General features: G+C 38.3%; 1 protein-coding gene across 3 annotated transcripts in view; it reads right to left on the bottom strand.

Annotated features, from left to right (window-relative positions):
• Positions 1 to 1,822: 1,822 nt before the first annotated feature.
• The window catches only part of Gstcd (glutathione S-transferase C-terminal domain containing), a 98,563-nt gene continuing 83,615 nt past the window's right edge, over positions 1,823 to 16,770 (bottom strand). For 2 of the 3 annotated variants that reach the window (XM_055628263.1, XM_055628262.1), the window contains 4 exons: positions 12,432 to 12,565; positions 7,685 to 7,715; positions 5,564 to 5,633; positions 1,823 to 2,420 (listed from right to left, as the gene is read on the bottom strand). In XM_055628263.1, the coding sequence (XP_055484238.1) occupies positions 2,284 to 2,420; positions 5,564 to 5,633; positions 7,685 to 7,715; positions 12,432 to 12,565 (372 nt within the window). In that variant the 3' untranslated portion in view covers positions 1,823 to 2,283. The remainder of the gene's footprint in view (positions 2,421 to 5,563; positions 5,634 to 7,684; positions 7,716 to 12,431; positions 12,566 to 16,770) is intronic. The other variant, XM_055628264.1, reaches the window with a different exon arrangement.

The raw sequence follows: 16,770 nt of genomic DNA on the forward strand, positions 1-16,770 counted from the left end.
TGATAGGAGAGGTCTTCCTCTCCTTCTTTCTGATCCTAGTTTATCAGGTCTCATTAGGAGTGGCTTGTCTTCCTCTGGTAAGCAAGCCTGGTAAGGCTGCTCCCCATTAGCGGAAGGTGATCAAAGAACAGGCCACTGAGTTCATGTCAGAGACAGTCCCTGTCCCACTTGGAGACTGAACTGCCATGGGCTACATCTGTGCAGGGGTTCTAGGTTATCTCCATGAATGGTCCCTGGCTGGATTATCAGTCTCAGAAAAGACTCCTGTGCCCAGGTTTTTTGGTTCTGTTGCTCACCTTGTGGAGCTCCTGTCCCCTCCAGGTTGTTCTCTCCCCCTTTCTTTCATAAGATTCCTTGCACTCTGCCCAAAGTTTGGCTATAAGTCTCAGTATCTGCTTTGATACTCTGCAGGGTAGAGCCTTTCAGAGGCCCTCTGTGGTAGGCTCCTGTCCTGTTCCATTTTCTCCTTTTTCTGATGTCCATCCTCTTTGCCTTTCTGAATGGGAATTGAGCATCTTAGCCAGAGTCTTCCTTGATTAGTTTCTTTAGGTGTACAGATTTTAGTATGTTTATCCTATATTATATGTCTAATATCCATTTATGAGTGAGTATATACCCTGTGTGTCTTTCTGCTTCTGGGATACCTCACTCAGGATGATCTGGAAAAGATCAACCTTTATAATTTTTTGAGATAATAATTTGATTACAATTTTCCCCTTTCCTCCCTCCAAATCCTCCCATATATGTGTCTCTGCTCCCCTTCAAATTCACGCCCTTTTTTTACTAAGAGTTTTTTTGTCTTCTTGGTCTTTTGCTTATATATTATAGTTTCCGAAATTTTTGTGTTTTTATTTTTTTCTGAGCGTGTTTCTTTCTTTTTCTTTTTTAATTCTATTATCTTGTTTATTTGCTTGTTTCCCAGAAAGAAAAAGAAAGGGTGTGGAGTTGGGTGGATGGGGCAGGAAGGATCTGAGTCAAGTGAGGGAGCCAGGATCAGATTATATGGTATTAAGTTTTTTTCAATTAAATAAAATAGCAATAAAATTTTATGTATCATATTATATGCAAATTACATCTCAGATTTTAAAAGTGGAGTAAGATGTGGTTAAAAGTACCAATGTATAAAATACTTAGGCCCGATGATTATTTATCTTAAATTATATCTTACAAAACTGTAAAGTTTCCTTTCCCATCCATAGTCTTACAAGTTATTCCTTGTATTTTAAAACACAATGTTAGCCAAATCAAATCTTTGATCTTTTCCTTTAGATATGAAAACATATCTAAATAAAACATATCTAAAATAAATGACTTAAACTCTGATACTTTAGGACATGTAAGTAGTCAGCAGCAACACAGGAGAGAGTTGTCTGTGTCTGTTATTAAAAAAATCTGGCTGCTGCAAAGAAAATGTAGGCAGTCAGCACTGTTCAAATGTGCTTCCAGAGTCTGCATACCTCTCATCCAAATGTATGGCTATATGTCATGGTATCACAGAGAACTAATCTCTTTTTCAGTTTTTCTCTTGTAGATCTAAAAGATCTCCTTTGGTAGGCAGAGCAATGTACCTTATATAATTCATTATTGTATTTTCCGAAAACCTAGGCCAGGGTCTTGAAAACAATAGATCCCAGCACCTGTTCATTACATGCTGGAATTAAATAATGAATATATCTATTGTTTAATTAAAATTTATATCTAAATCCCACTTTTACACTGTATAAGTTAGTGCAACTGACGTAGAAATTTTTATGTGAAGTGTTTGAACCTTTATGGGACACATATTTAGAAGGAGTATATGCCAATTCAACCTCAGATTAAAAAACCACACACCAAATTTACTATTCTAGATTAAAACAAAACAAAAAGCATAGAAAAGGTCCACTTTTAAAACTATAAAAACCACACAACCACCTCTGAGTTTAGTTTTGATCACCAAGTGTGAATGTCTATAGATTATAAAATGAAGGCTGTGAGGATATAGCTTCTATTGAATATCTCACTGACAGAATAGGAAAACGTGTAAGGAAATAGTTCTGCTGGTGGAAACTTGGCTAGTGAGAATGACTTTTTGGCAGATGAGGCTTAAGGGGATTCCCTCTAGGAAGCCAGTCATCCTTCTTCACACAGAGCAAGAGTGTCCCTCTTCCAAAATCTTCCTGCAGCTTTCAACAGGCTCAAGATGCTCAACGTTGATTCCAGTAACACACTAACAACTCCCTGAATGCCCTTGGGCTTTTGTCATGAAGCCAATGGCAAGACATCAAGTGTGAGAGCCACATTCTACACGGGGACGCCCACAATCATGTTGTTTTTGGGAGAGCAGCTCTCTGGCTCCATAGATATCACTTGAACAGAGTAGCCGTGTTCTTCCGCTGCCGTTGCACGGTCCAAGTCCACCAGGCACATACACTGTTTTCCTGAAACAAGGGAAATGCATCTTGAGACACTTTCATAAGCAATGCAACTTTCACGCACACACAGGGATCTTCACAGTGACAATATCCATCAGTATATGGCAAAGGACATGTTTTCCTGAGTACTGTTTACTCTAAGCTTAGCTTTAGATCAGTGTGAAGGGACACTTCCCAGATTTATCTTGGCTAGGAATTTTTAGAAGGCTAACTTAAAAAATGTATTGATAAGTAGATCTCAAATTGACTGCAGATTCTACTTTATACTTTGGTCAAAAATCCATTTTAAATTCACTGGTCTACATTCCTATAAAGTCAAATTATTAGTAATTATTCTAAAAAAACGTGTCTCTGAGAAAATCTAAAGTAATATGCTGATGAAAGGGCCACCTGAAAGACATATCACATTTCTACCTGGAGTCTTATAAAACTATGAAGTAGCAAGAAATGCAAAGCATCTGAGAAAATTCTTAACCAGGTGTTAGTTCTAGGAAGACATGTAATGCTGGGTATAATAATCCTTGTTTTCAGAGCTCACCTCTTTAATTTAAGATACTGGTTTTCTATTTCTTTGTAGTGTTTGAAACACAAAAGAGGAGACCTGACTGGCAAGCAAGCATGTTTAATTGGTTTTATTTCTTGAAAGCACAAACTTAAAATTTCAAGTAGAGTAGAAAAAACTGATTTGAGACTTTGCATATAAAAGCCACTACTTGCTTTTTTATAATCTGGACTGCTCTACATTCAATATCTAAGTTTTTCCTTTTTTACCTCTCTGATACAGGATTTCTCTGTGTAGCTTTGGCTGTCCTGTAATTGCTATGTAGACCAGACTGGCCTTGAACTCACAGCAATCCCCCTGCCTCTGTATCCCTGAGTGCTGGAAATAAAGGTGTGTGCCATCACTCCCAGCTTTTTCCATTTTCTTTAAAGAGGTTACAGACTGCAGAATCTCACTCCTTCTATTTTTCTTTGGTAACTAATAATGCTTAAACCTGATTTTACAATACAGTAGCTTATGTGGAGTTGGCTGACATCAGCAGTGAAGGCACATCACTGAAACAGAAAAACCTATGTGAAACACGGGACTCTCACAGACAAAGCAAAAACAGGAAAAGATGAAACTAGCAAGTAAGAATAAACCAGACTCCTATTCACAAGGCTGGTGTTACACATTTCCTTAAAAGGGCTCACTCCATGAAGACTGTCCTGTGTTAGAACTGATACAAAAAGAAGAACCTAGAAAAATCAGCTCCTCACCAACAGCTATGGCTGGTTTCTTTCTGTCCTTAAAGTACTCTCTTCCTTTAAGACATGTGTGAATGCTTCCCCATCTACTTTTCAGTTAAAATGAAACATTCCCTGTCAGAACGGGATGCTCTGCATTCCTTCAGGTCCCACCCTGGGTTTACAAGGCAGCTCACTGACTCTTGGCTTTGATCCCAGTGCAGTTAATTTTTCCTTTTTCGTCCTGTAGAAGAATCATATTTCCCATGTTAAGTGTCAATACAACTGAAAGTCAGTTGTTGACAATCGAGGTTGTAGGTTGGTAAATTTTTAAAAAATGTTCATCAAGCATGGAAGTGGAAAGATCTGTGTCTGACTCTGGCTCTGTCTGAAACCCACCAGGTCCTTCCCTTCAGCAAGCTTGCCAGTTGTGCTTCTGCTCCAACCCTAGCAATTTCCCTTCCCAGTCACTGCTTTCATGTGACACTTAAGATTCACAATGACCATGATCACATCTCTCCACGAACGACACCACTCATGACTCTGTTGATCTCCGTGGTATGAAAGCACACGCTGGAAACAATCCTCAATGCTGAGGCACAGTTAGGCTGTTAGCACAAGGTAGGTGTGTGCCGTTACTGTAGGAATGGGCTCCTTATTGTGGGAGTGGGCTTCTTACAGTGAACAACTTTGGCCCCATCTCGTGAAAGCATTCCCTTCTATTGTCTGCTGCTGCACTCTCTCTCACTCTTGATCTGCCTTTCTCTTTGGCTTTTGATATCTTCTACAGTGTTATGACTTGGGAGAAGACTCCCATCAGATTTAACCCCCTGATCTCTAGAACTGTGGGCCAAATCAATTTCTATTGACTATAAAGATAGTATCTACAGATCAAGGCATTCATCTGATGTAATTAGAACAAGTGTACATTACACTGACTTAAAAAAAAAACTGAAGTCTGAAGGAAAAGAGGAAAAAAAAAGGGGGCTTTAGGCAAGTGGTGGCAGTTCTGGGCAGGGTGAGAATAGGAAAGGAAGTCCCCAGGTCCCAGTGCCTTTCCTAGAGTGAGCAGCTTACAATGCTGACTTTAGAATGTAATACCTTGCATATAAACTATTTCAGTGGGCTCAAAGAAATGACAATCTACTCAAGTACACATGGCCAAGGTGGGTTATATTGAAATTTTCAAGTGTATGATAGTGTCCAATGTTGAGTTTCTAAGAAGTCATATCGGAGAAGTGAGCAAGAGCTCTGTGTCTGGAGCCAAATCCTCTGGCTCTACCCTCTGTCAGATGAAAAGTGTCAGGCAAACTTGGTCTTACCCCTGTTGTCAGTAAAACATAACTGACTGTGTCTATCTCATTTACTTTCAGAGTTTAATTGTGTGCAACAGTTGCTACTGTTCTTCTAAACAAACATTACTCATCTAAAGTGAAGTCTTTGATGAATCTATTACTTGAAATGGTTCTGAGGTCCTCTAACCTGGGTAATGATCACTACTGCAAATGCTGAATATCTGGGTCAGTGATGCGTAATGTGTAGGTATACTTTTGTCTAAGACATGACACATTGTCATTCTTTATGCATTTTTAGTGAATCAACTTTGGCATACGGAATTGACATTAACATTTTTATTATCTTCTTTGTGATGTTGGGTAGCTCCCGAAGCTCATAACAGTAAGAAAGATTTAATGTGACATGTATTCAGTGTATGACCCTGAAGTGGATTTAAACACACAGATGCTAACCAAGTTGTGACAAGCTGTCACAGATATAAAGCGCTGTTAATGTGCATTATAGTTCCCGAGAAGAGCACGTTCACTTAATGATAAATGGACCAGTGTTGTCTCCAAATAGACCCTATCCATCATTCCCAGGCATATGGGCCATTCTCTCAACAGCTGTTTGGTAAAAACACATACCTATGAGTCTTCGCTTGGGCGGAAGCTGGACAGCTGTCTGATCCGCAAATCTGCACAGAATCATGTGTTCCTAAAAGGAGCATCAACAGAATGTGGGTTTATTCTTTTTAGTGCTTCAGAGTTGTAAAACAGAGAAAACAAAACAAAAACATAACTTTAACTATTCCAGAGTTCAGTAGTGCTTAATTTAATAAAAAATACTGTACAAAATCAAATAGCTGAAAAGAGTAATCCTAAGAATATTGTACTCAGTAACTTCTTCCCTTCAAGTTGACTATTTTTTAAATATAGTTATTGAGAACAAATGCAAAGAAAACCTCAAAGCCATTTTACTGATTTTTTTATACTATAAACAGGACAAGGCAGTTTCATTTTGTAATTATGTTACATGAAAAGATCAATTTTTCTTAAATTTTCCTTTCTAAAGGTTATCTGGATTTCTTCCTTGGGACTTTAAGAAGACACATAGTATGTGGCTTCTCATATTACCCAAAGAGAAAGAAGTCAGTTGTGGTAGTTTGAATGTACTTGGCTCGATAGGCCTGTAGCGAGTGGCAGTATTAGGAGGTGAGGGCTTGTTGGAGTAGGCATGGCCTTGCTGGAGGAAGAGTGTCACTGTGGAGGCAGGCTTTGAGGTCTTCCATATGCTCAAGCATCACTCTGGGAGAGTTTCCCACTCCCGTGGATCAAAATGCAGCATCATGCTGGCCTGCATGCTGCCATGCTTCCTGTCATGAGGACAACGGACCAAGCCTCTGAAACTGTAGACCAGGCCCAATTAAATGTTGTCCTTTTTAAGAGTGACTGCGTGAATGAGGCAGTGAGGAGGGAAAGGACAGGGCTGAAGGTACAGTGAGACAGGCCTAGAAGTGAGCACTTAGGAAACATAAAGACATGTCCAAAGACATAAAGCTGTCAAGGTGGTAGAATGAGTTTTTTTTTTTTTTAATAATTTATATTTAGAATTTTTTTAAAGAGACTATACTTGATTGTTAGATGAAGAAAGTGAAAGTACTAAAATGTAGGGCTGGTCTATAACATGAAACTAATTTTAGCAGGTCTATGTGAAAAGTGGAATTAGCTGAATTAAAATTTAAACTAATTATCAAGTTTTAACTGAATTATCTTTGCATTTAGCTCAAACATTATTTCTTAGATTATATCTGTCATGTTATTGAACAGTTGTTAATGGTGAGGTTCAGAAAGATGGAAACTGCTCTGCTCAGATTAGTGACTCTAACCTATCACTACTTTTGGGAGACAGATCTCCAAGTGTTCTTTGGGTTTTTGGAAGCAGGAACTGACTGCCTTTGCTCCAGGCCAGGGACTGACAAACTTGGCGTAAACAGCCTGGGCACTACTTCTGCGTAGCTCACCATCAAATAATGCTTGTATACTTTATCAGAGGTTTATAGCCTATGAATGATAAAAACAATATGAATGACAAGGACAATGGAGAATATGTGGGAGACTGGATGTGGCCAACAGAAGGAACAATACCTGACTTTTTATGGAAAATATTCTTCTATTCCAGATGATCTTCTCAAGTATGTCACTGGAGTGAACAACCTTGAAAACAGTTTCCTTCTACAGGAAAGATGCAACGAACAGCCCACTTCCTAGGGAGTCAGCATCAAGATGGCAATCTGGCTACTGCTGCTCTTATAAGTAACAGCTGTCTTTGGAATCTCTTAACTCTGCTCGAATTTACCCTGCCAGCTAACTTGTTACCTTGTATGTAATAGGGGAAAAAAATTACTCTCAGAGCCTTTCCAAATCTCATTCACTACTCAAAGAGTTAATCTGAATTTGAAACTTTTAAAAGGCCTTACTAGATATTTTTGAGTAATTCAAATTCTCTGTAGATTTATAAGACAAAATTTGGGAAGGAAAAATATGAAGAATCAAAAGCTGTATAGGAAGGAGTCATGGCTGTTCATGTCTGTAATCCAGCACTCAGGAGATGGAGGAAAGAGAGTTACCATGCATTTGATGGCAGCTTAGGCAGATAATGAGTTCCAGGATACAGGGTGAAAGCCTGTCTCAAACAAGACAAACCAAACCCCAAATGCACAGACACAGTATATTCAGAGGACAACTAGATCTTTGTTAAAAGGTTACCTTGTATGATAAAGTTTTCTTGAATTTTTCACTAAAATAGGAAACAAAAAGAATTAGTTATTACTTTAATGTAAAGAATTAAATAACCCAAATTATAAATAAAAATATTTACTGTATCTGAAGAGTTTAAAAGGTTATTCCAAATGAGGAACTACTTAAATTTGAAATGTGTTGAGGGAAAAATAAAAGCAGAACACCAGAATATTATCAATTTAAAGAATTTACTTCACAGACTGTTAATACTGTTAAGAGAGCAGGTTTTCAACGAGCAGGCCAATCAGATTATGTCAGAGGCAGTTCCTCTTCCCATTACTATGGAACCCACTTGGACACTGAACTGCCATGGGCTACACCTGTGCAGGGGTTCCAGGTCATCTCCACAAATAGTCCTTGGTTGGAGTATGAGTCTCTGGGAAGTTCCCTGTGTTCAAATTATCTTGTTCTGTTGCTCTGCTTGTGGAGTTCCCGTTCCCTCCAGCTCTTACTATTTCCCACTTCTTACATAAAATTCCATTCACTCTGCCCATCAGTTGGCCATCAGGCTCAGCATCTGCTTTGACAGTCTATACTGCAGAGCCTTTCAGAGGCCCTCTGTGGCAGGTTTCAAGGTTGTTTCCTGTTTTCTTCTGGCTTTCAGAGGCCCTCTGTAGCGGGTTCCGAGGTTGTTTCCTATTTTCGTTTTCTTCTGATGTACATCCTCTTTGCCTTTCAGGATGGGGATTGAACATTTTAGTTAGGGTCCTCTCTTTTGCTTAGTTTGTTTAGATGTACAGCTTTTAGTGGGTTTATTCTATATTGTATGTTTATATGAGTGAGTATATACCGTGAGTGTCTTTTTGCTTCTGGGTCAACTCACTCAGGATGATCCTTTCCAGGTCCCACCATTTACCTGCAAATTTCATGATTTCCTTATTTTTCATTGCTGAGTAATACTCCATTGTATAGATGTACCACAGTTTCTGCATCCATTCTTCAGTTGAGGGGCATCTGGGTTGTTTCCAGCTTCTGGCTATTACAAATAAAGCTGCTACAAACATGGTTGAACAAATGTCCTTGTTGTGTACTTGCGCCTCTTTTGGGTATATGCCTAGGAGTGGTATGGCTGGATCTTGAGGAAGCGCTATTCCTAGTTGTCTGAGAAAGCGCCAGATTGATTTCCAGAGTGGTTGTACCAGTTTACATTCCCACCAGCAGTGGAGAAGGGTTCCCCTTTCTCCACAACCTCTCCAGCATGTGTTGTCCCTTGAGATTTTCATCTTGGCCATTCTGATGGGTGTAAGGTGAAATCTCAGGGTTGTTTTGATTTGCATTTCCCTAATGGCTAATGAGGTTGAGCATTTCTTTAAGTGCTTCTCTGCCATTCGCTATTCCTCTGCAGAGAATTCTCTCTTTAGCTCTGTTCCCCATTTTTTAAGTGGATTACTTGGTTTGTTGCTTTTCAGCTTGTTTAGTTCTTTATATATATTGGATATGAGTCCTCTGTCAGATAGAGGGTTGGTGATGATTCTTTCCCAATCTGTAGGCAGTCGCTTTGTTTTGATGACGGTGTCCTTTGCTTTACAGAAGCTTTTCAATTTCATGAGGTCCCATTTATTGATTGTTGCTCTTAGAGCCTGTGCTGTTGGTGTTCTGTTCAGGAAGTTTTCTCCTGTACCAATGAGTTCTAGGGTATTCCCCACTTTGCAGCCTTACCAGGCCACAGTAGAGGACAATGCAGCCACTTTTGATGAAAACTGATAGACTAAGATCAGAAAGAAGGAGAGGAGGACCTCCCCTATCAGTGGACTTGGGGAGTGGCATGCATGCAGAAAGGGGAGGGAGGGTGGGATCGGCAGGGGAGGAGGGAGGGGCTCATGGGGGGATACAAAATGAATAAAGTGTATTTAATAAAAAAAATAAAAGATTTAAAAAAAATAAATAAGTTTTTTAAAAAAGAAAAAAAAACAGGTTCAATATAATTATACCCATTTTAAAGGTGACCATCTGAGGTTTATGAAAATAAATTTACTTGACTCAGGTCATATTGTTTGAAGTCCTTGGCACATGAGTTGCTCAGTGATTAGTAGAGTAGATGTGTGAGCTACCCTCTTTCCAGTCTCCCTTCATCTCCAGTGAGATAGAAAACAAACTGACATGTTCCTTCCTTCTACTCCTTGCCCCTACTCCATAATTCTGGGAGCACAGTCTTGACATCTTTCAGATTCTTTGCCACAAAATAAATTGTTTGAATTTCCTGGTATTTCTATGCCTGGATGGAGGCAACTTCCACATCTACATTCTAGCTAGCTTTACAGTCTTAATTTTTTTAATTTATTTTTATTTTTATTAATTACAGTTTATTCACTTTGTTCCCCCCCCCCGTAGCTCCCTTCCTCACCTCCCCTCCCAATCCTGCCCTCCTTCCCAAAAAAAAAAAAAAAAAAAAAAAAAAGAGAGCAGGTTTTGTTTTGTTTTTCCTGTGTGGCTCTATTATGATTCAAGAGTGGCAAGGCCAAGGATCAGGAGGCAACCTCCGCTGAAAAGACACTTTATTCCTCCCAGCTCCCCAGGAAGGAGTGGCATGCAGGGTGTTGTGGAGGTGCCATGTCATTTATGGAGCAGAGAGAGTACGATGGCATGGGCAAGAGCCGTTAACTCCTTTTGTGGGAAGGAACAGGCAAAACTGGCAAACAGACACAAGACTAATTTGACTAAGGTTAATGGCTAGAGCTGTCCCTGACTGCCTGGTACTGAGCTGGAGTATTAGGGCATAGAAAAAGCTGTGGAAGCATAAGACTTGACAAAGAGGGTTGATGCAGGTAGGGCTCTCTACTGGTTGCTTTGGATATGTAAGTTGTAGACAAGTTGTTTATTTAGATGTCAAACATCAGAAAAAATTAACCAGAAATCAAAGCTGTAATAATTGTTAAAGGTAGCATGAATTTCAGAGTCCATTAGAGTGCTGTAGCCCTCACTCTATTAGCTCATTATATACAGGCCTATATATGATGATAATAATTTCATTAATATAAATTAAAATAATTTATGTTTTTACATATTTTAGAAACAACAGACTATAATTTACACCTCTACCTTTGGTAGTTTTCATACCCAAAAAAATAAATGTTCTGAATAGTCAGTTCCAAGGACACGGAAAAAAAGATAGTAAATCTACAAGGCTATAAAAAAAGGTGACATGAAATTGAGGTTTTTAAATCAGTAAAACTAGGATATAAATCTGAATAGGTCAAATTAACATTCTTATGCATCTGCTAGACTTACATATTTCATAATGCATTATAGTAAAATCACATATTTTATCAGATCTTAATTGTTCAATAGGCCTCAATATATATACATTAGTAAATTATATTTATAAGCACCCTATCTATCTCTCTATCACTCTATCTATCTATCCTATTTCTTATCTTTCAATGCTTTCTTTTTCTGTCACTTGTGAATTGTGGCAAGAACAAAATAATGAAATAAGGAAAGCTTTGTTTCATATTGTTATTTATATTAGAGATTTTAAGTAAATTCTAATGAAAATTTCTGTGGTTTCTAACAATAATTATGCGATTGATATTGTGTACTATGATGCTGTTTTGACACAGGTCAGAAGTTTCAAGACTGATGTATTTAGCTTCCAATTCTCAAAAACTATGAACCATGAGAGTAAAATGTCACAGAGGAATGTCCTTTAAAAGTGATGAGAATTAAAATTTCTTTCTCTTCTGTGTGAGATCAGAAGGATCATAAAAATGGCTATCAAATCTAATCAACATCTGTGAATACTATTTTTAAATAAAAAAAACCTTTCTATTTGCTTGCTGTTTGTGCATGTGTGTGATGAGGGTGGGTGTGAATGCCATGACACATGCGTGGATGTCAGAGGTCTTGGGAATCAAGCTCAGGTTGTTTGATTTGGTGGCTGAGCCATCCTGGAGGCCCTATGGAAGCTATGGAACTACTTGCAACAACTCACAGTTATGGAGGACTTACTCCATGCCCTCATCTTTCTGTCATTTCTTTATAGATACAGTCTTATTCTGTGCTAGGCTGGCAAAGTGTAAGGATTACAGGCATGAACTGGGCCTCTTTGGCACTTCTAAGTAATATACATATCATCATTAAATGCTCACAAAAGCCCCTGTAATATTTCCTATCATAATATCATTTCCTACATGAAAGAAGACAGGAACATAGTATGGTGACTTGTCTGAAACAATTTATAGAGCAATGAGCAGCCAGCCACCTGGTTCTAGAGTCTAAGTACTTAGCTACTGCACTCCACTGTCTCTTACAAAGGGTGGCTCTGATCTCATTTACAACACTGAGGTGTGGAAGCCAACAGACTTCTACTGTTCTGGCTAGTAGACAGACTTGCTCTAATTTGATCTGGAAAAATAAAAATAAAAAAAAGGCAGGGGTGGACAAAGGAGAGCCACTGCTCTTACTTCTGTCTATAAGCAATAGCTGACACACTGTGCAGAAGGTAAACAACCTCAAATTCAAATCTCCCTGCAATGTTATTTTTTTATTTTTTGGTTTTTCAAGACAGGGTTTTTCTGTGTAGCTTTGGGTGTCCTGAACTTGATTTGTAGCCCAGGCTGACCTTGAACTCCTTGATTCCTGCCTCTGTCTCCTGAGTTGCTAGGACTAAACTCGTGCACCACCATCACCTGGCTTTCACTGCAACTTTATTTGAACAAGTCTTGTGTACCAACTCACCCCCTATTGGTGTCTTAGGTAAAACACTAAACTTCACCTTTTTGGGAAATTAAACTTTGATGTGTTCTGAATGAACCCGTAACAGCATGGACATGTGATGAATGCAGCACGAGTCTGGATGCAGTGCTCAATCACCATGTCTGTTGCCACTCCACAAGCATGTAATGCTACCTGGAAAACAAAGCCAGACCTCAGCATTAGGATTATTCTTAACTAACTTCTGAAGACCTAAAAGGAATCTGAGTTCAACTCAGGAGAGCGAGCTGACACAAGAAGCAAGAAATGAGTAAAATGAGCCATAACAGCAGAAAGCAGCATGCACCTAAGGATCCAAAGAGGATATCATTGAGCAAAATGAGGATATTTGAGCACTCATTAAAAACAAACCAGGAAGGATCAAGTATTCAAATATTAAATTTATGAGCCAATAATGATACTTTAAAATCTGAAATGAAAAAAAAAGAAAACCTAATTGGTTATTTGTGGTAGATAGCCAACAATTTTGATAAATGGAAAATACTGGGAAGGAACTAATTGTCTTAGTATGTATGCCATATCATTGGGTAACCATTTGTTGATAATGAAATGTAAACAAGGACAGAATGATAAAGCAGACTAATGCCATTCTGTAGTTTTGAATTTATGTAAGGAAGGGAGGGTCAGTGATTACATATGCTGCTAATGTAGAGACACCCATAACACAGTCTAACCACAAACTGAGGCAGACTCTAATTATGCTTCTGCAATTTAGATCTTATGTGTTAAAATTTAGACAACACAGGGGACAGGGTACTAAGTGAAACAGAGGGGTGTGATGAGTAAAATTCACATGTAGAAAACTATAAAGGACAATTAACAAGGCTTTGCAAATGCACTGCAGGAAAAAACAAATGAGCCAGGGACTGTCCCCTAAAGACACTACATCTAATTCCTAGAACTTACAGCTAGGGCAGAAGAGACTAGCAGATGTGACTGCGTAAAGTTCAAGGACTATCCTCAATCAAGGACTCAATCTAGTGAGGTGAGCTCTTCTTCTTTGTTTTAATTTTTAGGTGTCTTTATTTTGTTGTAGGTGGATGGATGCTTTGCCTGCATGCGTTTGTGCATCACGCACGTGCCTGTTGGATTCCCTGGAACTGGGGTTAAGGATAACAGCCAGTCACCACATGGGTGCTCTTAAAAGCAGAGAATTTTATAACAGAGGAACCCAGGGAGACACCACAGGTCAGAAAAATGTAAATCACAGCCTGGACAGCCACCACAGCAGGCTTCCACAGGGAGAGAACATGTGGGTGGCCTCCAGAAGCTGAGGACTCTTGGCCCATAGCCAGGAAGGAAACAGGACCTTAGTTATATAACTGCATGAAACCTAGTTCTTAGCATCAGCATATCCCCATCACTTGACCTTACGGCCTCCAGATGAGAGTCTGCTTTTAATTGACCTTTTTGTGATCTAGATTTCTGATTATATAACTGTTAGATAATAAATAAATGTTACTTTAAGATGTCTGATTTATGGTAACTTATTAGGGCATAAATAGAAAAGGAAGGCTAGTCACATTAACTACTTAAATTTTTAAAAGTTAAAAAAACTTTATTATGAAATATTGTAAATAAAAAACAATCATACTCTTAAATCAATCAGACACAAAGCCTATACATCCCAATTTTTATATCTTCTTTCAGGTCTGAACTGGGTCACCTTGTTAAATAGGAGATTCTGGCTTAGAGGGCCAGAGTACAGCCTTGTCTCCCAGCCAGAGCACAGGTGTTGGGGATGGCATTGGTCCTCTCGCACACAACACTGGTTTAGAGTGCTTCTGCAGCAACATGCATGGGAATGATTGTGTTGGGCAATTTGCTTTTTATTTTGATCATTAAAGCCTTACAGTTAAAGAAACAAAATAATTCATTCACTCACTATTTTATTCATCAAAAAAAAATCTCTAAGGTCTTCCTATTTATCAATATGATGCTAGTTGTGAAGAATAAAATATCAAGATTGTGGTTCCTACTCTGTGCTCTGTTATAGTACCAATGGAATCCAAAGTACTAAGTATATCAATCAATTTAATTATGTAACATTGAAAAAAAATCTAAAATTCTGGTAATAACTGACCTGTGGCTCACTGTGTCAGGCAATAGCTTGGGCTATCTGAGACCTGTCTCAAAAATTAAGTAAAAAACAAACAAAAATAAAAGCACAGATAGAAACATTAAAAGAAGGAAAGGCAAGAGAAAATCTGAATCTCTGGAAAAGGTGGCATTTGAGGAGGGCCTTGTAGGACATAGAGGATTAAAGAAAGAAAAAGACTATCATAGAAACCTACTATTGGTCAGAGAGCCAAGAACAACTGAGTGTCCAAAGCCAACACTATATCTACGATAAAATGCGAGGCTCAGAAAACACTGTGAAAGATGGGGTGAAAATACTGGAAGAGCCATAGGAATAGGCCAGCTACTGTGAGATAATGTCTTGATTATGACAGCCATGTTGCAGCCATGAAATCTTTACAAAGTAGTCCCCTAAATAAGATCCACACAATGAGAGCATCAGTGGATATGCCAACACAGAGGGGAAACCCTCACAAATCCATGTTCCTTGATTAGGAACTATAGGGACTTAATAGCTGCCAAGGGAGGTCTTCTCTCTGTCTTCTCCAAGGAGGAGTCCCTGCGTAGGTTATACAATCCCAAGTGGCCACTCTAAACACATATACATACAAGCAACACTAAATGACTCAGTAGGCTGTATTCATTCGTTCATTCATATATACATATGTATATATGTCATAATAATTAACAAGGAAGAGGTCATAAAGTTGGAAGGAATTAGAGGCACATGGAAGGAAGTGGAGGGGGTAGACATTCGTCTAGATATGATGTAAATAAAGTACTCAAAAATATTAATACATTTTAAAATAGCATTGTTATTCTTTTACAAATAATCTTTTAATAAAAGCATCCATTAATGTATAGTAATCAGTAGTTATTCACATTAGTGGTCATACATACAAAAATAAATATTTTTGGGTGCTTTTGATTTTGGAAAAAATAGATTTTCCTTATGGCATATATTAGTCATAAAAATAAAAACCAGGATTAATAAAACAGTATTCTTATAAGAATGAAATATTTGTTTGGACGGAAAAAATACAAATATTCCATGACTAACAATGGTTATATTTATTTATTTTACTTTATGGTGGTGCAAAAGCAAAACACATTCAGTGAACAACACCATGTTTGCAACTTGATTCTTCCTGGGCTAACAGTACACACGATGAGTCTCACTGTGGTGCTAGAGCGCAGCACAGCTCTGGGCTCAGTCAGCCATGTGATTACAGGGCACACAAACAGTTCCTTACAGCATTTGGTGTAACAATCTATGTTATTCAGCAGGTTACTGTACTATATGCACTTTCTACTTATAGCCGTCTCTATTGGCTTATCAGGACATAAGTCGATAAAGGTCAAGGAGCATGTACCAATGTTACATGGAATGAAATTCATGTGTTTATAATCTTTTAATATACATTTCACATATTTATTTCTTTGTGGACTGCTTAGATGTTTGTGAATAGAAAAATAGTATATTAAGTGTTGTCTCTTAAAACAGTAAGAATAATAAACAAAAATCATTATAACACACAGAGGCAGCCAAAGTAAATATGAAAGGGAAAAATCCATGATAGACACATAATAATGAAATATAGAGAAAAATGCTGTCTCCAAAAAACACGTATTATAATTAATGTTGTGGAATTATATACTTGGAAGTTATTAAGACTATCAGAATGACTTCACACCTATAGCCATAAAGGACAAACAGAACCAGGACCAATGAGGTAAAAATGCCAAGCTCGAGGTGAGTACATGACAGCAATCCCTGTTTTTATTTTTAACATTTTATCTTATCTATGCAGGACATAAACTGTATGGCTTTTAGGTAGAAAAAAAGCAAAGCAAGCCTTCAACATTTTCAGTAGTCAGTGTTTAGGATATGAATCTTAGTACATGAAACTAACAAGTACTACAAATTTCTGACCTCCAGAAGTGGCTAACAGAGTTATATCCAGTGAGATATGAAAACACAGCAGGGATGAGGCAGTGACCCAGCAATATATCAGAGTGCTTTGAAGTCGATGGGAAGATCTGTCATAGTTACATACATTAAGAGAGTAAGAAGCATATGCTTAAAAACTAGGAAAAAATTTATGAAAATGTTCAGTCAAAAAAGGATCTAGACTAAGATCAGAAAGAAGAGGAGAACCTCCCCTATCAGTGGACTTGGGGAGTGGCATGCATGCAGAAAGGGGAGTGAGGATGGGATTGGCAGGGGAGGAGGGAGGGGCTTATGGGGGGATACAAAATGA

This window comes from Psammomys obesus, unplaced genomic scaffold, assembly GCF_907164565.1.
Source record: "Psammomys obesus unplaced genomic scaffold, mPsaObe1.curated_primary_1811, whole genome shotgun sequence".
NCBI lineage: Eukaryota > Metazoa > Chordata > Mammalia > Rodentia > Muridae > Psammomys > Psammomys obesus.